Source organism: Balaenoptera musculus, chromosome 15 (assembly GCF_009873245.2).
Source record: "Balaenoptera musculus isolate JJ_BM4_2016_0621 chromosome 15, mBalMus1.pri.v3, whole genome shotgun sequence".
Lineage (NCBI taxonomy): Eukaryota > Metazoa > Chordata > Mammalia > Artiodactyla > Balaenopteridae > Balaenoptera > Balaenoptera musculus.
The window spans coordinates 77,868,621-77,893,497 of NC_045799.1; the positions used below are offsets into that span (position 1 = coordinate 77,868,621).

Genomic DNA, 24,877 nt, shown 5'->3' on the forward strand with positions numbered 1-24,877 from the left:
ATGGTATTTGCTTGATAAAATTTGTTTTGTTTTTTTTCTTGGTGGTTTTTCTCATTCTAAAGAAATATTTGTTTTGTACCTAATTTTGTATTTTTTTTCTTAAGGCAGACCTCTCAGGCCCCACAAAAATCCAGATCTGCCCCTGTAGATAACATTTCATTCTTTTTTTTCCATTTCAGTGTAAAGAACTGGCCAAGTCCAAGGCGGAAGTGGCCTGCATTGCAATGTATGAAGCAGACGTGTTTGTCGTTGGAACAGAGAAAGGACGTGCTTTTATCAATGCCAGAACGGATTTGCAGAAGGATTTTGCAAAATACTGTAGGTGTTAACAATTTTATCCTTTGTATTCGTAAATCTTAGAATATTGGCAGGCAAGACTTATGTATTGTTTTCTTCTAAGATATCATAAGCATTATTCTAAAAATGGTTCTGACACATCCCTTTGACTTAGCAAAACACTGAGTCCAAGAAACATGGTCAATGTATTTTACACTGTATCCTCAGCAGGGCCCTGATTTTGTAGAATACATTTGAGGAACATAGATGAAACTGTCTTTCATTCCTAAAATGAAACCAAATTGAAAAAAAATACTCTTATTTTACTCCTTCCCAAAGGAAAGGGAAAAACTCCTTCAAGGCCTATTCAGTTTTTCTTTCAGTTAATAACCATTATACTCCTTTGTCTTTTTTTTTTTCACTGTGGGACTTTCAGAGCCTTCAGTGTGCCAATATGTGTTACAAGGAGCATTAGTGAGCATCTGTGGTCATCTGTGAGCTAAACTAGTCTAGTGCATTAGTGAGCATATGTGGTCATCTGTGAGCTAAACTAGTCTAGTGTGTTAAAACCTACATGCTGTATAATGATTATCTCTACCACTGTAGGTCATCTGCCAGGTATTGAATTAGCAATTTTGTATTCCCTGGAACCAAGAAAGGAAAAAAAAAAAAAAAGTTTATCAGAGGGTATATTTGTGTGTGTGTGTGTGTGTGTGTGTGTGTGTGTGTGTGTGTACAGGGATATGGGTATAGATATATAGATGTCTCCAAGGGTTGGCAAAGGATGTATATATCCTCTCTCTATATGTATACAGTTGACCCTTGAACAACATGGGTTTGAACTGCACAGGTCCATATATATTTGGATTTTTTTCAATGGTAAATACTACAGTACTACAACATCTGTGGTTAGTTGAATCCACAAATGAGGAACCGTGGATACGGAGGAAACGTGGATACTGAAGGCCAACACTAAATTATACACAGATTTTCACCAGCACCCCTAACCCTCATGTTGTTCAAGGGCCAGCTGTATACCATTTTACTACAAAACAAACCTATATCTGTAGAAGATTTTATATATATATATATATATATATATATATATATATATATATATATATATAGGAGAGAGGATGATTGATTCGGATTGACTTTTAAGACCAAACTTAGGGTCTCTACTATCAAGAAGATTAAAAAAATGAAGCAATCTTTAAATAAGATGGTGAGTATGTAATTGATGAACAAGAAGGGTATGCTCAGATCAATGTCAGCTGCCAACTGGATTTCTAATCGTTGAAATTGAATCACAGATTTTTTTTAAATTTTCACAGTTGCATGCTAATTTTTCATATATAAGCCTATTCATATTTCTCTGAATATGATTTCTCTCTTTTTTCCTTGATAAATCTTGTAAGGCATTCATCTCTTTTAATTAAATTTCCAGTGAGGCAACTTTTGGCTTTGTGATTTTGTCTATTGTTTCTTTGTTTTCTTTGTCATTTATTTCTGCTCTTTATTATTTCCTTATTTAATTGAATTTAATTGCTTTTCTTTTCTAGCTTCTTGATTTGGTAGCTTAGGTCATTGAGTTTTAAAAAAATATTTAAAGTTATAACGTTTCCTTTAGGTTCTGCTTTAGCTGTAATCCTCAGACTTTGATATGTTGTGTTTTATTATGATTTTGTTCAAAGTATTTTCTAAGAACCCTAGTAATTTCTTTTTGACCCATGGTTACTGAGAAGCATGTTGCTTAATTTCCTAATATTTGGAAATTTGGGGGTTATTGATTCTAGTTAAATCCCATTGTGGTCCAAAAACATACTCTGTATGATTTTTTTTTTAATTTATTTTATTTATTCATGTTGGTTGCACCGGGTCTTAGTCGCGGCAGGCAGGCTCCTTAGTTGCGGCTCGCCGGCTCCTTAGTTGTGGCACGCGAACTGTTAGTGGCGGCATGCATGTGGGATCTAGTTCCCTGACCAGGGATCAAACCTGCGTCCCCTGCATTGGAAGGCGGATTCTTAACCACTGCACCACTGGGGAAGTCCCACTCTGTATGATTTTAATCCTTTTGAGTTTATCAAGACCTAATTTATCACTTAGCACATCATTTATGTTGGTGAATAGTCCATGTACAGTTGGAAAGAATTTAGATTCTGCAGTTAACAGACCAATTAGGTCAAGTTGTTAAATGTTATTCAGTTCATCTGTATCATTTCCAATTTTCACCTATTATTTTATCCATTATTGATAGAGGAGTGTTAAAATAGCCAGCTATATCGTATATTTATTCCTCCTTTTGGTTAGTACATTTTGCTTCACACATGTTGAAGATATGGATATGAATGTTATTAGATATAAATTTAGGATTGTAATGTTTTCCTGCTGAATTGACCCTTGTTTTCCTCACAAAACATTCCTCTTTGTTTCACTTATCCTCCTGATCTTGAAGTCTCCTTTGTCTTGTATTAATATAGCCTCACCAGCTTTCTTATGACTAATATTTGCATAGCACATCTTTTTCTATTCATTTACTTTCAGCTCTCTGTACTTTATATTTAAACTATGTCTCTTGTAAACGTGCAGTTAGGTCTTTTTTGTAAAAACCAGTCTGAAAATCTGACTCTTACTTGGATTGTTTCATCCATTTACATTTAACGTCATTATTTATATGGTTTAGTTTAAGGCTTCTATGTTGCTGTTTCTTTTCTATTCATCTCATATGTTCTTTGTTCCTTTGGGACTACTTTCCTGCGTTATTTTATTTTATTTCTTATTTATTTTTTTAATAAATTTATTTTATTTATTTATTTATTTTGGCTGCATTGGGTCCTCGTTGTTGCACGCCTGCTTTCTCTAGTTGTGGCCAGTGGGGGCTACTCTTCATTGTGGTGCGCAGGCTTCTCATTGCGGTGGCTTCTTTTGTTGTGGAGCACGGACTCTAGGCACGTGGGCTTCAGCAGTTGTGGCATGTGGACTCAGTAGCTGTGTCTCGCGGGCTCTAGAGCACAGGCTCAGTAGTCGTGGCACATGGGCTTAGTTGCTCTGCGGCATGTGGGATCTTCCCGGACCAGGGATCGAACCCGTGTCCCCTGCACTGGCAGGGGGATTCTTAACCACTGTGCCACCAGGGAAACCCCCTGTGTTATTTTAGATCGAGAAATTTTTTTGTATTATATTTTATCTACTCTATTGACATTTTAGCTCTTTTAGGTTTTTTTTTTTTTTTTTTTTTTTTTTGGTTATTCTTGGGATTACAATATGCCCTCCTAATTTGTCACAGTGAACCTAAAATTACTATTTTTCTACTACACCTACAATGTAAGAACCTTAAACAGTATAATTCTGTTTACTTCTGTTTAGCCCTAATATGTTATAAATCCTGCAACACCTTATGACGTTTGTTTTAAGCAATCACTTTCCAAAATTTTTTAAAATAATCTTTTTATTTACCTACATATGTACCACTTCTAATACCCTTTTTTCCTTCTTGTAGCTCTGGATTTCCATCTGGAATTATTTCCCTTCAGCCTGAAGAACTTTCTTTAGCATTTCTTTTAGTGTGGGTCTAATAGTAAGAAACCCTCTCTGATTTTGTTTATCAGAAAATGTATTTACCTTACCTTCATTTGTGTGTGTGTGTGTGTGTGTGTGTGTGTGTGGTTTAAAAAAAAACATAAAATTTACCATTAAACCATATTTATGTGTATGGTAGTTCAGTAGTGTTGAGTATATTCACATTGTTGTGAAACACATCCCCAGAACTCTTTCATCTTGCAAATCTGAAGCTCTATATCCACTAAATAAACAATTCCCTTTCCCCCACTACCTTGGCCCCTGATAACCACCATTCTTCTTTGTTTCTATGAATGTGACTATTTTACATACCTCATCTAAGTGGAATCATAGAGTATTTACACTATTACACCTGGCTTATTTCACTTTTGGCGTAACATCCTGAAGTTTCATCCATGTTATAGCATGGAACGGGATTAAGTCTGCCTTCAAACACCTCTAATGAGGGCTTCCCTGGTGGCGCAGTGGTTGAGAATCTGCCTGCCAATGCAGGGGACACGGGTTTGAGCCCTGGTCTGGGAAGATCCCACATGCCACGGAGCAACTGGGCCCGTGAGCCACAATTACTGAGCCTGCGTGTCTGGAGCCTGTGCTCTGCAACAAGAGAGGCTGCGATGGTGAGAGGCCCGCGCACCGCGATGAAGAGTGGTCCCCACTTGCCGCAACTAGAGAAAGCCCTCGCACAGAAACGAAGACTCAACACAGTCATAAATAAATAAATAAATAAATAAAAGAACGTGAATTTCTAAAAAAAAAAAAACACCTCTAATGAATTTTTCAGTTCAGTTATCGTGTTTTTCAGCCCCAGAAGTGCCGTTTGGTTTTTTTTATAGTTCCTCTTTGTCAGTACTCTCATTTTGTTCATGTATCATTTAGTTGTCTTTCTATACTCTCTTTTAGTGCATTGAGGATCTTTATTTTAAATTCTTTGTCAGGTAGTTCATGGATCTACATTTCTTTAGAATTGGTGTCTGGAGTTTTATTTTGTTCCTTTGAGTGGGCCTTGTTTCCCTGCTTCTCTGTATGCCTTGTAATTTTTTTTTTTTCCTGGGATTTAGGCATTTGAAAAGACAATCACCTCTCCCAGTCTTTGCTTACTGGCTCCGTGCGGGGAAGACCACCCATCAGCCCTGCTGGCTGTTCTAGAACCTCTCAAACCTTTTTGAATCTCTTTCGCCCCCTGGTGTCTTCCCATAGAACTGCAGCTCTGAGTTAAGTCAGTGCTGAGTCAGGCGAGATATAAATCAGTTCCTACAGTAACCCCCAGACAAGCCAGAATGTTGGACACACAGTCCACTCTTTTGTTTCCACCTCAAGGGAGAAGCCCCAGTCTGGGGGTTCCTTCGCAGCTGCTCTGCGCTATGCCACATAGAGGGAGAAGCATGAATAGGCACGGCAAATGCTGCGAACCTTCCTACCCCTGTGCTGAAATCTCTTCTTGGTTTTACAATGGCTGGGGTGCCATAGTTTCTCAGCCGGTCTGCAGAGTTCTCACAGAGGTGTTCTGGTCCGTCTATCGTTAATTTGGTGTATCTGTGGAGGAAGGAAGGCCCCTTGCCTCCTAGTCTGCCATCTTGCCAACATCATTCTCCTTGCTTTCGTTTTTGAATCATTTTTTTTTTGAAGTATAGTTGATTTACAATGTTATGTTAGTTTCAGGTGTACAGCAAAGTGATTCAGTTATACATATATTTATATATTCTTTTTCAGATTCTTTTCCATTATGGGTTATTACAAGATACTGAATATAGTTCCCTGTGCCATACAGTAGGTCCTTATTGTTTTTTGAAGACTGCTTTTACTCGATATGGAATCTGGCTTGAAATTTTTTTCCTCCAGCCCTTTTTTTTCTCTTTTGGCCGCATCGCGTGGCTTGCGGGATCTTAGTTCCCCAACTAGGGATTGAACCTGCGCCTTAAGCAGTGAAAGCATGGAGTCCTAACCACTGGACCGCCAGGGAATTCTCTTCCTCCAGCCCTTTAAAAGTTTCATTCCATTTCCTCCTGGTTGCCACTGTTTTAGATAACAAAGTCAGGTTAGAATTCTTATTTTTGTTCCCCTGAAGGTAATGTATCTTTTTCCCTAGCTCTGTCTCATCTTTGGTCTTCAGCAGTTTGGCCTATTTATAGCCTTCTTTGTTTTTACCCTACTTGGTCTGTGGAGCTTACTGAATCTGCATGTTGACGTCTTCATCAATGTTGGACATTTTTGGCCATTCATATCTCTTCAAATATTTATTCTGATTCTCTTCTTAATTTACACAGAGAAGGAAATTTGCTATTTAATGTCTTTCTTTTTTTTAATTTATCTTTGGCTGCACACGGGCTTTCTCTAGTTGCGGTGCGTGGGCTTCTCATTGCGGTGGCTTCTCTTGTCGTGGAGCACGGGCTCTAGGCGCACGGGTTTCAGTAGTTGCAGCACATGGGCTCTAGGGTGTGCGGGTTTCAGTGGTTGTGGCTCGTGGGCTCTAGAGCACAGGCTCAGTAGTTGTGGCGCATGGGCTTAGTTGCTCCACGGCACGTGGGATCTTCCAGGACCAGGGACTGAACCCATGTCCCCTGCATTGGCAGGCAGATTCTTAACCACTGTGCCATCAGGGAAGTCTGGCAGGTGGATTCTTAACCACTGCATCACCAGGGAAGTCCAGAAATTTGCTATTTATTGTCTCACAAGTCATTAAGGCTCTGTTCCTTCCCCCCCCCTTTTTCTTTTTGTATTCAAGTTTCAGATTGGATAGTTTCTATTGGCATTTCTTTGAGGACACTGATTCTTCCTTCTGCCATATCCAGGGTGCTGTTAAGTCCATCTGGTGAAATTTTCATTTCTGATTATTTTCCATTTCTAAAATTCCATTTTCTTTCTTCCTTTTCTGGTTAGCATTTTCATTTCTCTGTTGCAATTTCCCTTATATTCATTTGTTGTGTTCACCACCCCTATAAAAAGTCTTTCATGTATTTATAGCAGTTGTTTTAGTCCTTATCTGGTAATTTCAACATCTGGGTCATTTATGGTTCTACGTCTATAGATTTTTTTTTCCTGTCTTGGGCATGGGTCACATTTTCCTGCTTCCTCACATTCCTACTAATTTTAAATTTTATACTGGGTATTATGCATGATATGTTGTAAAAATCTGCTAAGTAAAATTGCATTTTGTTCTGGCAGGCAGTTAAGTTACTGGCAGGTCACCCTGCCCCCATGTGGATGAGAGCTGCCCTTGGCCCTAGAGCATCCCTCTTAGTCTCAGAAGGCGGCCCCTCCTCCTAAGATGTGCCCCTTAGTTTCACATGGTGTTAAACAAGCTTCTCGAACTCGGTGGATCTTGAATACCAAACCCTGTCTTTCTAGCACCACACAGCTGTTTAAATCTCTGCTCAGCAATTTACCTTCCAGATGTTGCTTTTCCTTAAAGCCTCACCCTGTGCTTGCACAGTTTGGAGATGAAGCAAGAATTTGAGGCAAGTTGCTATGATGATACTGGGTGTCCCACCTCTGTGACTCATTTTCTCCAGGATTTCCTCTTCAGTGTCTAACCACAATGGCAGTCCTGATATGTGACATAGGTTTCCTCGTTTCATTAAGACTGCTGCTTTTTGGTTAAGCTCTATTTCTCCCTGAGTCCCACAGGAAGTCAGGAGTTCCCATGGGGGAAAAGCCAGGTCAATGTGCAGCTCATTCCATATGTGTGCTTCCCTTCTTTCGAGGATAGCATTCCTTCCTGTTTTCGCCTGTTTCTGGTTGTTCTTCAGTGCTTTCAAGTAGTTGAGCTTCTCATTTTGTCCAGAGCTTATCATTCATTGTTCCTGGCAAATACACACTTCTCTGCCATCGCTGGAACAGTAATGCTGGGTGTCATTCTTGAATATGTGATGGTTATTTCTCTAGAAGTTGTCTTGGAAGTAAGGAAAAATTACCATGGAATTGCATCAAAAACACATTTACCTGCCTTCTGAAGTTAGAAACCAACTCCCTGCTGTATAAGCATTCACAAATTTAATCCTCAAAACAGAAGGAATTTAGAATCAACCTGGGTTAGGGTTATAAGTGCTTAATATTAAAGCAATAGAAAGTAAACCAGGGACTGGCGAGCTTTCTCTGTAACGGGAGTGATAGTAAATGTTTTAGTCTCTGGGTCATTACAGCCTCTGTTGCAGCCACTCACCTTGCTTTTGTAGCATGAAAGTAGAAGCAGGTGATATGGCGATGAATGCACCTGGTCAATAAAACTTTATTTACGTCACTGAAATGGGAATTTCGTGTTATTTTCTCAGGTCATGAAGTAAGTCCTTTTGAACTTATTTAACCATTTCAAAATATGAAAAACCACTCTTAGCTCACAGGTCATACAAGAAACGGGCCGCGGGCAGGGTGTGGCCCCAGGCTGTAGTTCACTGACCTCTGGAGTGAACCTGCAGGCAGTACTGTCAATTATTCTGTTTACCTCTTATTTTACCTGTGGGCCAAAATTGTTTGAATGACCAAACACACATAGGTTTTCACCTGCTTCCTTCTTTTAGCCTAATTGGTTCTGATATGTGAACATGCCTAGGAATTGCTTTGCAGAATTGTTTACACAAAACTATATATATCCTGTACTTCCTGGATGTCTGAGGGTTTTCAAGTATAATTCTGTCTGTGCACGATTTTTGCCTTACATTTGACCCTAGAACGTAACTCCATTGTACAAGCCTCTCTGGCCCAAGAAATCACTTTGACGGTTTTCAAGTTACTGCCTCTCTACTCCAAGTCCACCCTGCTTTGTCCTGCCTTGTGATACTGGAACTGGACCCTGTAAACATTTCTCCCTTGGCAGCTGGCCCAGGACCTACCTTGGAGGCTTTTTCAGGAGGTCCCTGGAGGAGGAAGACACTTCTCTTCCCATTTCCAGCGGGCTCTCACCTGCTTGTACCTGTAGCACGCGGTGACCAATTGCACTTGGGATTCCCAGGGGCACCCCTGCCGCACACAGCATCCAGTTGGCTCCCCTGCATCCTGGCCGGCTGCCCAGCAAGTCACACAGAAGTCCCAGAAAGTTCCAGAAGGAAGCTTCCCAGAGAAATCTCAGGGGCACCACACCCACAGGCAGTTTCCCAGGGAGTTAGTTCCGCCAGTGCCCGAGAGAGGGGCTTCCTAGAAAGTTCTGCTGGCGTCACCCCACGGGTGGTTTCCAGAGTTCTGCCACCACCCCAGGGAACAGCTTCCGTGCAACAGCGAATCTGGCGGCACCCCGGGGGCAACTTGCCAGTGGTTTCCACTAGCACCTCTAGAGGACAGGTTCCTGCTTGCCAGCCCCAGCTTGTGGCACCCCTGCGGGCTCTGCCCCCTCCCCAGAGAGGCCTGGATCTCAGCCTCGGGGGGACTCTCTTCCAGGATTAGTTGCTCCCTCAGCCCTTGTGGTAGTTGATACTCCTGCTGCCTGTTACTTGTGTGTTGTCTAGAGTTCTCATTACCCCTTAGCAGTTCATCCTTGTTACTACGATTCTTTTTTTTTTTTTTTTGGCTGCACCAAGTCTTAGTTGTAGCATGCAGGCTCTTAGTTACGGCACGTGGGATCTAGGTCCCTCACCAGGGATCGAACCAGGCCCCTCGCATTGGGAGCACAGAGTCTTAACCTTGGGACCACCAGAGAAGTCCCACTAATGATTCTTTTATTAAACTTTCCCTGTTCAAATTAATGTGTGGTTTCTGTGTCTTGACTAACCCTGATGAAAACAAACAAACAGTTTCAAAACTTTTGGAGTAGTAGCTGACCGGGGGGCTGGTCCCGAACCTGCCCAGTGCTGAGGGTCTTCCTACACAGTGACTGTCACTCGCAGACTGGATAGCAAATAATTTTCTTTCTTTTCTTTTCTTTTTTTTTTTTTGGCTGCCCTGCTCGGCCTGCGGGATCTTAGTTCCCCAACGAGGGATGGGACCCGAGTCCTCTGCAGTGGAAGTGCAGAGTCCTAACCACTGGACCGCCAGGGAATTCCCAGCAAACAATTTTCTGTTACCATTTCCTCTGAACTACTAATATTTCCTTGTATGTTGAATTATTTATTGTTTATCAATAGATTCATTTCAGAGATGATCACTATGTTATTTTATCCTGTTCATCATAAATAGCCTGTTCTTTGTTGTGTTGTTTTTTTTTTTCAATTAAAAGATCTTGTTTTGGACTTCCCTGGTAGCGCAGTGGTTAAGAATCCGCCTGCCAATGCAGGGGACACGGGTTCAAGCCCTGGTCCAGGAAGATCCCACATGTCCCAGAGCAGCTGGGCCTGTGCGCCACAACTACTGAGCCTGTGCTCTGGAGCCCGTGAGCCACAACTACTGAGCCCGCATGCCACAACTACTGAAGCCCGCGCGCCTAGAGCCCGTGCTCCGCAACAAGAGAAGCCACCACAGTGAGAAGCCCGCACACCGCAACAAAGAGTAGCCCCCGCTCGCTGCAACTAGAGAAAGCCCGCGCGCAGCAACAAAGACCCAACGCAGCCAAAAATAAATAAATAAATTTATTTAAAAAAAAAAAAAGATCTTGTTTTATGTCTATTCCTTTTTTTCTCCTTTTTCCTTTCAGTACCAGAAGCATGGACGTTAAGGAAACGTACAGTACAGATACTTGGATACTGACTTTGTACTGATCACTCGTTTACAGGCATTGCCGAAGGGCTGCAGGAGGTGAAACCCCCAGGCCCAGCCAACGGGATGCAGATTGATTCAGGAGAAACGGAAATACTCAGAAAAGCCGTCGAAGACTATTTCTGCTTTTGTTACGGTAAAGCTCACTTTAAGCATTAATTGTCTGAATAGTTCACTACAGAAGATGGTATTAGAAATCATTCTATTAGCGTGACTATTTAGACCGTCTCTAACGTTGGAAAAATCCACATTCACATCAAGGGAAGAGCCAGTTAAGTACCAGATCAAGTCTTCTTACGGAAGACCACTTGGTCTCTTCTGGTCCGTCGGAACCTCTGAATTCATTAGCCTTCAGTCTTTGCGGAGCCCCCTCCCCATGGCCATGCAGTTATTACAGACATTCATGGTTGGTTCACGCACCAGCCTCGTCCTCACTGGTCTCCCCACCTACCCACATCTTCCCACAGGCATGGAGACAGGGATTTTTTTTTTAATACCCACACAGCGCTTTAAAAAGCTAGATAACAAGGAAGTCTGCAGGTGTTGTACTTGTGATAGAAGCACCTTAGCATCTTAGGGCCTGGATCATCATTCCTAGACAGCTGCAAACATCTATGTGACCTGCAGGTCCCTGTGAGCATTTGGATTTGGGGGACTCCTCCGGCATAGGGGATCTTAGGGTCTCAGGCTACACCTGCATATGAGAAATGGAGCTCCAGCACCTCGGGGCTGGTCAGCCAGTGCAGAGAGACCGACACATCCCCAGGTGGACTCAGCTTTCTACAGGCAGGTTGGCCCAATCTGTACAGTGTGACACAGGAACAGTTCAGCTTTGGGCAGGGCTCTCATCCTCTTTGGCTGCAGCCTGAGTAACCTCAGGGTGTTCCCTGCAGCCCTGGGTGCACCAGGGTGAGCCCCCTGAATTGTGCAACCTCCAAGAGAATGGAGAAAAAGACCTATTATTTTCTTTCTTTTGGAAATAGATTATTTTTAGTTAATTAATTTACTTATTGAAATATAGTTGACTTACAATATTATATTAGTTTCAGGTGTACAACATAGTGATTCAATATTTTCTTTTTAATAAATTTATTTATTTTATTTATTTATTTTTGGCTGTGTTGGGTCTTCGTTGCTGCGCACGGGCTTTCTCTAGTTGTGAGTGGGAGCTACTCTTTGTTGCGGTGCGCAGGCTTCTCATTGCGGTGGCTTCTCTTGTTGCAGAGCACGGGCTCTAGGCGCACGGGCTTCAGTAGTTGTGGCACGCGGCCTCAGTAGTTATGGCTCGCGGGCTCTAGAGCGCAGGCTCAGTAGTTGTGGTGCACGGGCTTAGTTGCTCCGCGGCATGTGGGATCTTCCCGGACCAGGGCTCGAACCCGTGTCCCCTGCATTGGCAGGCGGATTCTTAACCACTGCGCCACCAGGGAAGCCCCTGTGATTCAATATTTTTATAGATTATGCAACCTATTATATTCTCTTATGTGAAGATTTAAAGGAAAACATTTTATACTTTTGGCCTTTTGGTCGGAAATTTTATTAACTTGAGATATAGAGGCATAGGACACTTTAGGCTTTTAATAAATTTCGGAACCAAATATCACCACCTGTGTTTATGACACTAAGTGAAATTGACTATCAGGGATTTACGCTCATATTGTTTAAAGACATCCTGCTGCTTCTTCTAGGCAAAGCCTTGGGGACGACAGCGATGGTGCCTGTTCCTTACGAGAAGATGCTGAGGGACCAGGCAGCCGTGGTGGTGCAGGGGCTCCCAGAAGGGGTCCCCTTTCAACACCCTGAGAACTATGACCTTGCAACCCTGAAGTGGATTTTGGAGAACAAGGCGGGGATTTCATTCCTTATCAACAGGTGATAGGCTCTACGCCCTCCTAACAGCTGATAAACTGACAGCTTAATTTCAGTTAGTTAATTCTGTCCCGTTTAGAAGTTGGTTATTCAGATGTTTAATCTGTCCGTCTTGTGTGTTCATGTCAGGTAACAGTATTGGTTTTCTTGCAGACCCTTCCTAGGTCCCGTGAATCAGCTAGGTAAGTGACAGCTTCTCATACTTGGTGACTGCCCTTGATTGCTAAACCAGTTCTGCTTTTCTTAATTAAAATGCAAGTTTGGCACATTCTAAAGCTTGTTTCTGCTTTGTCTTTCCTGCATTGAGGAGGCCACCTCTGATCCCGGGGCCAGGGGTTGTGGTGATGTTTGCAGGGACTACAGCTCAGGGAAACACACATACCCAGCCTGAGAGCCGAGACGCCACCCTCCCGCCAGCTCGCATGCCCTCAGAGGGCAGGAGATCTACCTTGTCCGTGTGCACAGGAGTGTGAGGAGGCTGGAGTGACTTCCTGGTCTTTGAGCACCAACCACGGGCCAGGCGTTGTGGGATTCAGGAGTGGTCCGGGCTGTGTGACCGTTCCCGTGCTTCTGAGATACATGGTCTGGGAGAAGGAAAGAGACTGTTCAGAGAACCAGGGGTGACCCGTGGAGGAAATCCCTGAGAGCCCCCGGAAGGGGTTAGAATTGTGTGGTCAGAAGAGCTCCCTGGAGGAGCTGGCCCCCAAGATAAGCAGGATCTCAGTAGCTTGGTTCCCCCAGGAAGCCCATTCCATGTGGTCAGGCAGAAAGTTATGTGCAGGGTGTTTGAGACCATGTTTGGGAAACCAGGACCCCATCATAAGCTCCTCAACTGATGAAGGGACCAAAAAAGGAAATAGTAATTTTACCAGGAGCATTTAGAGATCCATCTATGCCCACTTCCTTATTTTCTCAGATTATTATTCTGGATCATAGTTGGAAACCTTGGGCCATAGCTGTTCATGAAAGACCAGGTCTAAAGAGGGTGTTATGCTGAGCCTATATAGGTACAGAAGCCAGGCGGCAGGGGTGGGTGGAGGGTCCTACTGTCCACATGGCCTACCTCGGGGTACAGAGGGCAATGGGACACTCCTGTGCGTGGGCTACTCACGGAGCAAGTATTTCTGGAGCAGTTGCGAGTCCCTGGGGTCCCCCAGCTCACATTAAAGGAGGGGCTGGAGGGTGAGGGGTGGCAGCTGACCAGGTGACTGTTGTCCCAGGTGGCTTGTATTGTCCTTATAGAATCACGGTAATAGCTGCTGACACGTATTTTGTGATAGGCACTGTTCTAAGCACTTTGCATGTATTAATTAATCCTCACCCAACCACCATCTTGAGACGAGGAAACTGAGGCACGAGGAGGCTTAGTAACCTGCCGGAGGTCGCTCGGGCACAGGTCTGCTCCTTGGCCCCCATTGTGCCCACACAGATGGCCCAGGCCCCGGGGGCTGCTTTGAGTTGGTCTCTCCTCCGCTGCTATTCCATGATGACCTAGAGCCAGGAATTCTGTTCTCTTTGTATTCGCTTTCCCTGTATGTGCCTTTGAATGTTGTCATATTTCAAGGTGCAGACAGGGGCTAGCGTGTGTCTTTTTACTCACGCACAGGTGGGCCTGGGGTGGTAACAGATGCTGAGAGATCAGTGACATCACCAAGTGAAAGGTAAGGGAGAAATAAAAAATTAAGTCCACATCTAACCCAAATGTATTCGTTTTTAGGCTATGGAATGTCTTATTTTGTTACATATTCTTTATTCAAAAGGATGTTTGGGATTATAAGAATATATTCATTGACACCTTTAACTTTCTGAATAATTTGTTACAACATTAAAGTTGAGGTAGCTTTGCATTCAGTTTGATGGGGGGAGGGGAACCTATGATGGTGTGGAGATCTGGGGATTAGATTCAGTGTGTCCAGATGCCTTTGCGCAGTTCTCACCCTGCCCATCTTAACCAGCATTCCCTTCTCCTTTTAGCTGTGCCCCCGTCAATGTGAAGACTGAACCCATGGAAGATTCTGGTATGTACACTGATGCTTGTAGAATCAGGTGTTCAGCAGGTCATTATTTGACTCCTTTCTTTTGTTTTACTTAAAAATGGGACTTTCAGTAAACCAGGAATAGAGGGGAATTTCCTCAACTTGATAAAAAAAAATTTACAAAAAACCTACAGCTAATATCATATTTCATGCTGAGAAACTAGAATCTTTCCCACTAAGATCAGGAACAAGGCAAGGATGTACCATCTCATCACTCCCTTTCAACATCATACCGAAAGTCCTAGCTAATACAATAAGACAAGAAAAGGAAATATAAGGTATACGGATTGGGAATGACAAACTAAAACTGTCTTTAATTTGCAGATGATATATTGGTCCATATTTGGGTAGAAAATCCCAAAGAATCAACAAGATAATGGGGATAGGGCACTAATTAACCTCAACGGGGGCCTTATTTGCAGAATAATCATATTTTACTCAAATATCTAGAAAAAAAGCCTTCTAATTCAATAAATATTAGGTACTAAGATGTTATTAAGTAGATACATTTGTAGACAAAGTTATTATTTTAATTATATGGAAATTAGAACTTGACTGCTAAATGAGTAAAACGTCTTGAATACACATTTGGAATATGAATTTGATTTATGAATAAAGCAGTGTTTTTATTTTCGGACATAGCTTATTTTATTGCTTTCTTACACTCTGTCATTTCTAAATGTTCTACAATAGACATACATTACTATGACAAAGTATACTGGGAAAAAAAATCCCTCTTTGATGGTGAGAGTAGTTAACCCCCATCCCTGCTCTCCCATGCCTCAAAAAAAAAGAAATGGCGTTAGAAGGAAAAATGTTAAAGGTTAAAAATAGAAAAAAATTTTTTTAACTCAAATGTTTAATCAAGGGATGGAAAAATATTGAAAGCATTAGAAGCAGAAACGTTAGAAAACCTAAAATAAACAAGCACATAAAACTGAAACTCAAACCTCAAAAAGATAAAGATGAACACAAGCTGACTATACGGGGTAAAATGAGAAGTTAATAATGTTTAGAAAAGCAACGTAGAAATAAGAAATAAACAATTCCAAATGTAAAGTTAAAGTTAAATCTGAGATAATGTAAAAGAAAAATATTCAGTATTAAGAAAAGATGGAGAGAGAAGGCGAAGAGAGATGTTACCACCAGTGAAATGGAGGTCAGAGCACGAGCTTTGCTGAAGGTGTCAGGTGTGGTTTATGCTCAGCTGCCTCCCCAGTCCCTTGGGGCAGGAGTAGCCTGAATCCACCCTTGTCATACCCCAGGGTCACTCCTATCCACAGATAAACATGTGCTTGGTAGAAGCTCCACCTTAAATGTCAGCCTGAAAAATAAGAGTGCCTGTCCATTTTAGTTATTCTAGGTAAAACCAACACAAGTCAATGAAAAGGAGCCAAATATTTCAGCCAACAGAATTCAGCTGTGGCGTCTTCATCCCACTTACACATGACATGCCTTACACGCTTGCCCCTTTAATCTTAGCCTTGGGTGCGTTTCCAAGCTCAGATACATTCTGCCTGCATCTCTGTTGGTAACAGAGAATTTAAAACCCCCAAGCCACAGTCTCCTCTCAGAAACCGGGAAAACAAATGGGGTGGGAGTGAGGGGTTGTCAGCTGTCCCCGGGGGGGCCCTTTCAAGGATCCACAGCCCCACCACCTTCCCTTCCCTCCTCACCAGCTATTGGGTGGATGAGTGTCTCCCACCAGCCTTAAAATAGGCCTCTTTTGTTGAGGCCTCTCTTTGGAGATGTGATGCCCTATAAACAAGCTCCCTAATAATGTGACTTTCTACCATGGATTTCATGATACAAATTGCTTCCAGGTGCCTGCAGGCTTCTGTGAGCTGACCATCCATTGGCCTTATTTCCTTTGATGTTTGTGTAGCACTTGCTGCACAGAACGTTTAAATGGTTTTAACTTCTGAATTTCCCCCTCCCCCCTCATATTTTGAGGAAAGGCTGAAGCAATTCTGCATTCTGCACCGTCAAATCTGCTTTCAATTGCCTGCATTGAAAAGAAATTTTTCTTTGACAGCCCAGCTGTCACATATTTATCAAATGTTTGTACTTTAAAGTTTTACTATAAATTACAAAAGTTATACATGTTTTAAATAAAAATTCAGTGTAGTAAGTGGTAATAAGTAGTGTAATAAGTAGTAATAAGTAAAATTCCTCTTCACTCCTCCCCTCTCAAAGCTCCATCTCTCTTAAATCTCACTGCACCTCAAATTCCATCCCCATTTTAAGGGCAACAGCTCTTAACCAATTTGTGGAAATTCTTTCAGATCACTTACAAACATGTAAAGAGCTTTTTTCTTTTTTTTTTTTTTTTTTAATTTTATTTATTTATTTATGGCTGTGTTGGGTCTTCATTTCTGCACGAGGGCTCTCTCCAGTTGCGGCAAGCGGGGGCCACCCCTCATTGCGGTGCGCGGGCCTCTCACCATCGCGTCCTCTCCTGTTGCGGAGCACAGGCTCCAGACGCGCAGGCTCAGTAATTGTGGCTCACGGGCCCAGCCGCTCCGCGGCATGTGGGATCCTCCCAGACCAGAGCTCGAACCCGTGTGCCCTGCATTGGCAGGCAGACTCTCAACCACTGCGCCACCAGGGAAGCCCAGCTTTTTTCTTTTTTATGCACAAGTAGACCTCCATTTGTGAGCTCTCCTTTAATCTTTCCATCAGACTACCTTTCTGTCCCACTTCCGAGCAATTTCCTCAACTTAATCTTCCATTTCACTGATATGGCCATCAGCCGTGTCCATTCTGTTCCTCAGTTTAACAAATTTTTCTTTTGACAGTCACATTCGTTAATACCCAGTCTTACTATCCCTATGCCAACAGAGCTGTTAAAGGTTTTCAGACGACCTCCCCCACCACAACTTGTAAATTAATGCTGAACAGTGAAATCCCAAGCTTGTCACAATTTTTGTTTTTGCTTCTGTTAACTTTCACAGTTAAATTATATGTATACTTCAGTATCAGTTATCTATTGCAGTATAAAAGAGCACCCCTAGTGGCTTCAAACAATAATTTAGTCTTTCTTACAATTCTGTGTGTTGGCCAAGCCGTCCTTCTGGTCTGGGCTGGCCTCACTCCTGGGGCCGAGGCCTCAGCTGCCAGAGTTGGGCCTCCCTCTCCTCTTGGTCTCACATCCTCCAGGCTCATTCACATGGCAACTCTGTTCCAAAAACAGCAGACGCTGATGCACAAGCACTTTTCAAGCCTCTGCCTACATCCCACTGGCCAAAGCAAGTCACGTGGCTAGGCCCAGATTCAAAAGGTGGAGTAGTTTTCCACTTCTAGAAAATAGGAGTGGGAAAGTTACATTGCAAACAGGTGTATATACTGGGATGGAAGACATTTGTGGCCAATTTTTGCCATCTACTACACCTTTCCCTGATAAAGCCTTTTGGTTTAACCAATGTAGTTTCCCCAGGTTTTGAAATTCATTTTGTTGTAGTAAGTAAATTAAGATTATCTGTGCCAATTTGGGCCCCATTACAGCAGAATATTTGCAATATTTATATTGCATATAAATGCATGTACATATTCATCCATCTTGAAAGGGAAAATTTCCCCGAACCGGGAATTAGACTTCTTTCTCCTTCCCTTCTTTTCCTCCTTCCTTCCATCCATCTCTCCTCCCTTCCTTCTTTGCTTTATGTTGTTTTATTATTATTTTACATTTATATTTTTATATGGATAAACCATTTGTTCCTAGTGCATGAGCTACAAGTTCTTTTGCTGATTGCAGTGTTGCTGTGTTAATCCAAACAGAACCTGGAAGATATAATAGCCAGTCATATCTCGTTTGTGAGTCTAGCCTAACACATAATTTTATAATTTCCATTGCATTCAAAGGCATTTCACCGAAAGCAACAGTTATGTCAGTCAAGAAAGAATCAGAAGATCCTAATTACTATGAATATAGTATGCAAGGTAATATCATTTTATAATAATTTTCTTCTTTAGAAGTTATCTGTGATGGAAACTTTTAATTAGCACCCATCTGAGAAACAGGAAAAGAGTCGTAAAGATCCATGTACATTTACCCAGGATCTAGCACAGTGCCATTAGGGTAAACAATTTTATAGTCATAAAATAGATTGTATTAATATTTAGCCTGAATCCACATGATTCTAGGCATCTGTGAATGTAAAGACATTTCAGGCTGCGTTTTACTAGAGTTTGTCTATTAAATATTATTTTGTATGTTCTAAAATATTCCCGCCTTAATTCTCTTCTGTCCAGTCTGTCCCCTAGGTTGCTGAGAAAATAGTAAGTGTTAAAAGACATGGAGATGAGTTAAGAAATTCAAGTGCCTTTTCTTAATAGTTGTTTCATTGACAGCATACAAGTTCAACGGGGAGGAGACAATTGTTACCAAATACACAAACTTTCCAAACATGGCACAGGCGGGTGCTGTGTGCAGTTGGGTGGCTTGGTTCTCTACCCAAAGACCAAAATCCCGCTGGACCCCAGCGTGATGTCAGTTTGACGATATGGTACCATCATGTCGCTGTGACTGCCGTACGGTGTTCAGATTCTTTCTCCATCTTCCAGCTCCATTGGGAATGGAGACAGAGTGCAGGACGATTTGCAGTCACATCCTCAAACATTATCAGATCGGAAATGTTTCCTACAAAATCTTAACTTTGAAAATTTTTCTGCAGCATTACATAGCTCTGAAACTTTCACTAAAAAAATTGTTTCAAAAAATCTAAAGGCAGAGACCAGTGGAAGTTCTGTTGTAATTGCTCTGTCCTGGGCCAACCCCACCCCACCCCACCCCACCCTCGTCCGCCCCCGCCTGGCCTGTCCCTTGTGACCAGTCTCCTTCCCTCTGGGCAGAGGATCTCTTTTCAATCCATCCCACACACCCCACCCCAATCACATGCTCTTTGAAAACTGGGATCTCTCCCCCACTCACACTGCCTGTGGCTCCGCACCACCCGTAAAGTCCCAGTTTCCTTCCACGTTCCTCCTGCTCTTTCTGGTCTCCCCTCCTATTTCATCTGCCTCCGCAGCCATCACCCTCCCTGGGCTCTTCAGACACACAGCTCGGTCTGTGATTCCTTGAAAGTGCCCTGAATCCGCCTTCCACGGGGCTTTTATATAAGCTGATCCCTCCCTGTGACTCCCTTCCTGCCCTGCAGACCACTGAGGAGTTCCCCCGCTTCTTTCTGGGCACAGTCAGAATCTCAACTCCTGCAGGGAGCTTCCAGCGTTTAGTATGACCTGCCGTGTACTATCTATGCTTTTGCCAGGCCTCCCTCAGCTAGTGGCAGGAAACACAGCATCTTACTCCTGCCCTGGAGCCCCAAGCCCGGGCTTTCTACATACTGAGCACTCAGATGTGCTTGCTGAGTTGAATGTGACCCTCATGAAGAATCAGTGTCACATTTGTTTCTAAATTACTGTTGTTTTGAACAAACTACTTTTTTTTTAAATTTATTTATTTATTTATTTATTAGCACCGTTAATTATTATTTATTTATTTATTTATTTTTGGAGCTGTGTTGGGTCTTCGTTTCTGTGCGAGGGCTTTCTCTAGCTGCGGCAAGCGGGGGCCACTCTTCATCGCGGTGCGCGGGCCTCTCACTGTCGCGGCCTCTCTGAACAAACTACTTTTAATTAAATTACGTCTTAGCTCCCAAGAATATATTTTTGAACTTAAATGACCTTGGTGTTGATCAAATCGTGTACAGTCAGGGATAGGATACTTACAGATTCTGCTCCAAAAGTCATCAGTGGAATGAACAAGTTAGATGTACCTGCAATCGTTCTATTTTAATTTTTCAGAAAGAAGTACGTTATTTGAAGAAAAACATTTACGTTAAATGTGTGAATTTATAATCTTTCTCCTGCTTGGCTTGGAAATGACAGAACTATTCAAGAGATCTTTGTCGAACAGCTTCCTTCTTGATGCCAAAAAGTTCCAAGTTGCCTGACATCATGGACTATATTCCATAGCACTGAATGTTTTTGTAACCATTTAGGTTAAATACTCACATGCTGAAGTACTGATGTCTATATCCTTTAAGTAAGGGAGATATTTTTAAATCCAAAAAGACAATCAGTGTGACCTGCTCAGAATGGCGACTGGCCCTCGGGGAGCCCCCAGCGAACACGGCCCCACCAGTGCTCAGAAGCTACCCCCACCAGGACCCCATGATCCATCTGCAACACAGATCTCTCAGAAGACCTCCGACACACATTTACACGTGCACACATAACATCTTGGCCCACGGAAGTCCCATAGGTCTTTTACATGTGCAGGGACCCCATCTCCAGGGTCCCCAGAAATGAAGAATGCACAGTACAAGCTGTGCTGAGATATAGTGCACCCAGGCTTCCTTGATGCTGATGGATGTCAGAGCATCAGTACCATTCTATTTTCTTCCTGGCTGACTGCATGATATGGGAGAGAAGCCTTCCAGGCCCAAGGGAACACGGATACAAAAGCCCAAAATCAAGGAATTAACATAGTCTTTCTCGAATCACACCACTCCGACACTGACTCTTCTGCTTCCCTTTTTCACATTTAAATACCCCGTACATCGATTACATGGAGCCCAGCTGGATAATGCAAGATAATCTTTTCTGAAGGTTAGCAATGAGCACACTTAATCCCATCTGCAACCTAATTGCCCCTTGCCATGTTACATAATCTGTTCACAGGTTTTTGGATATCTTCGGGGCGGGGGGGGCGGGGGGCATTTGCCTATCGCAAACACTAAACAATTATATGCCAACAAATCGAGTAACCTAGATGAAATGGACAAACTACTGAAACTGACTAAGGATAAAACACAAAATTTGAATAGTCATATAACAAGAATTTGAATTAGTAATTCAAAAACTTCCTACAAACAAAAGCCCAGGACCAGATGCCTTCACTGGTGAATTCTACCAAGTGTTTAAAGTCCTTCATGGGACTTCCCTGGTGGCGCAGTGGTTAAGATTCCGCCTGCCAATGCAGGGGACACGGGTTCGATCCCTGGTCTGGGAAAATCCCATACACCGTGGAGCAAATAAGCCTGTGCACCACAACTACTGAGCCTGCGCTCTAGAGCCCGCGAGCCACAACTACTAAGCGTGCATGCCACAACTACTGAAGCCTGTGCGCCTAGAGCCCGTGCTCTGCAGCAAGAGAAGCCACCCCAATGAGAAGCCTGTGCACCGCAACAAAGAGTAGACCCTGCTCACCACAACTAGAGAAAGCCCGCACGCAGCAACGAAGACCCAACATAGCCAAAATAAATAAATAAATTTAAAAAAATAACAAATAAAAAAATAATAAAGTCCTTCACAAACTCTTACAAAAAATAGAGGAGGGAACACTTCTAAACTCATTCTGTTAGGCCAGTGTCATCCTGATACCAAAACCAGACAAAAACAACACAAGAAAACTACAGAAAAATATCGCTTATTCATAGACGTACAAGATTTTTCAATAAAATGCTAGCAAATGAATCCAGGAACATATAAAAAGGATTATACATCATGACTGTTGGGCTGCACCCCACAGGCCTGCAAGCCCTGTAGTTGCCCAGCCTCGAGACCAAAGAAAGCCCAGCGACAGAGACATCAGTGGCTTATTGGACAGGGGGATCTTACACATCTGAAGCAAAGTCCTGGAGCAACACCCCACCGTGCAGCAAACAGTAGGCAGCACGTAACAGTAACCTTCACTACTTGGAGGAGAAGGACGCTACCATTTATAGAGGGAATCAACATCACGTTGGCTCATCAGTAACCAGGAAACCAGCGCTGGGGCAGGGGGCAATCATGTAGGCGGTTACTAATTAAGCCCTATAATTAAAAGGATTGGGTAGTCATGTGAGTGAAGCAGGGACTGGTCGAGCTGGGGATGTACAGAGAACAGGAGAACAGCCATCTTGAATGGCCTGACCCTACAATGACCAAGTGGGATTGATCCTAGGAAGGAAAGATTAGTTCAACATATGGAAATCAATCAGTGGAATAACAACATAATGAATAAAGGACAAGACCCACACGATTATGCCCATCGATGTAGGAAAAAGGCATTTGACAAAATCTAATACCCTTTCGTGATTAAAAAAAAGAACACTCAAATTAGGAATCCAAGGGAACTTTCTCAACATAATTAAGAGCATCTACAGAAAACCTATATAACTCATGTCATACTTATAAGACTGAAGGCTTTCCCCCTAAGACCAGGAACAAGACAAGGACGTCTGTTCTTGCCACTTCTTTTCAACACTGTACTGGAGGTCCTAGGCAGGGCAATTAGGTAAGATAAAAAAAAGGCATCCAGATTGGAAAGGAAGATGTAAAACTATTTCTGTTTGCGGATGACATGATCTTGTATATAGAAAATCCCAAGGAATACACACACAAATTAGAGCTAATAAGTTTAGCAAGGTTGCAGGATACAAGGTCAATATACAAAAATCAGTTGTATATCCATATGTTAGCAATGAACAATCAAAAACTGAAATTTAAAAAAATTCCATTTACCACAGCATCAAAAAGAATGCAATACTTAGGAATAAATTTAACCAAAGAAGTGTAAGACTTGTACACTAAAAACTACACAACAGGGACTTTCCTGGTGGTCCAGTGGCTAAGACTCCATGCTCCCAATCCAGGGGGCCCGGGTTCAATCCCTGGTCAGGGAACTAGATCCCACATGCTGCAACTAAGAGTTCGCATGCCACAACTAAAGATCCCGCATGCCGCAACAAAGACCCAGCGCAGCCAAGTAAATAAATAAATATTTTTTTAAAAGTGGCTGCACTATTTTATAAAACAAACAAACAAACAAAAACAAAAAACTACAAAACAGTGTTGAAAGAAATTAAAGAAGAACTAAATAAATGGAAAGACATCCTGTGTTCATGGATTGGAAAACTTTCCTACGATTTATATGGAAATGCAAGGGACCCTGAAGAGCCAAAACAATCTTGAAAAAGAACAAAGTTGGAAGATGTGTACTTCCTGATTTCAAAACCTACTACAAAGCTGTCATTATCAGTATTCCGTGGTACTGGCATGAGGATAGACATATGAATCAATGGAATAGAATGGAGAGTACAGAAATAAACCAATATTTTTATAGTCAGTTGATTTTCAACAAGAGTGCCCAAGACTAGTCAATGGGGAAAGAATAGTCTTTTCAAAAAATGGTGCTGGAACAACTGGATATCCACCTGCAAAAAGATCAATTTGGACCTCTACCTCACACCATATAATAAAAGATGAACTCAGGACTTCCCTGGTGGCTCAGTGGTTGGGAATCCACCTGCCAATGCAGGGGACATGGGCTCGAGCCCTGGTCCAGGAAGATCCCACATGCTGCAGAGCAACTAAGCCCGTGTGCCAAAACTACTGAGCCGGTGCTCTAGAGCCCACGAGCCACAACTTCTGAAACCCAGGCGCCACAACTACTGAGGCCCGTGTGCCTAGAGCCTGTGCGCTGCAACAAAAGAGGCCACTGCAATGAGAAGCATGCGCACTGCAACAAAGAGTGGCCCCCGCTCGCCACAACTAGAGAAAGCCTGCATGCAGCAACGAGGACCCAACGCAGCCAAAAATAAATAAATAAATAAATAAATTTTTTTTTTTAAAAAGGCAGACAGTAGCAAGTGTTGGTGAAGATGCAGAGAAATTAGAATCCTCATACATTGCTGCTGGGAATGTAAAATGGTACCGCTCCTTTTCAGAATAGTTTGGCAGTTCCTCAAAATGCTAAATGAGAAGCATATGATCCAGTAATTCCACTCTTAGATATATATCCAATTCTACATTTTCCCAAGAGAAAATATATGTCCACACAAAAACTTATACATTATTCTTAATAGCCAAAAGGTGGACACAACCCAAGTATCCATAAGCTGATGAATGGAGAAACAAAATGTGGTCTATCCATACAACGGCATATTATTCAGCCATTAAAAATAATGAAGTACTGATACACACTGTAACATGAATGAACCTTGAATACATAATGCTGAGTGAAAGAAGCCAGACACAAAAAGGTACATATTGTATGATTCCATTTATATGAAATATCCAGAATAGGCAAATCCATAGAGACAGAAAGTCCATTAGTGGTTACAAAGTCTGAAGAGAGAAGGGAGTGAGGAATGACCCCCAGTGGGCACAGGGATTCTTTTGGGGGTGATGAAAATGTTCTAGAAATAATGATGATGGTTGTACTACTTTGTGAATATATGGAAAACCACTGAACTGTACACTTTAAAAGGATGAATTTTATGGTATGTGAATTATATCTCAGTTTTTAGAAAGCAAATTCAATGTAAGATTAGCCTGTATAATCTGTATAAATAATCTGTATAAAATAAAATTTGTGATTAATTTTGACTTTTGACTTGAAAGCACTGATTATCAGATCGCTTTGAACACATTTGATACCCATTCAGTACATAGGATTTTTGCTGTCAAAACTCTAGACCAGGAGTATTTTTGCTGTACCTGTGAATAAATTTACCTGA

The 24,877-nt window shown here is 42.3% G+C and overlaps 1 protein-coding gene across 3 annotated transcripts in view; it reads left to right on the top strand.

The window, feature by feature from the left end:
- LOC118881757 (general transcription factor II-I repeat domain-containing protein 2) overlaps positions 1-24,877 on the top strand; it is a 55,735-nt gene that overhangs the window by 17,060 nt on the left and 13,798 nt on the right. For all 3 annotated transcript variants that reach the window (XM_036826958.1, XM_036826959.1, XM_036826957.1), the window contains 7 exons: positions 180-318; positions 10,490-10,609; positions 12,159-12,342; positions 12,493-12,521; positions 13,946-14,000; positions 14,314-14,357; positions 18,237-18,314. In XM_036826958.1, coding sequence (XP_036682853.1) covers positions 180-318; positions 10,490-10,609; positions 12,159-12,342; positions 12,493-12,521; positions 13,946-14,000; positions 14,314-14,357; positions 18,237-18,314 — 649 coding nt within the window. The remainder of the gene's footprint in view (positions 1-179; positions 319-10,489; positions 10,610-12,158; positions 12,343-12,492; positions 12,522-13,945; positions 14,001-14,313; positions 14,358-18,236; positions 18,315-24,877) is intronic.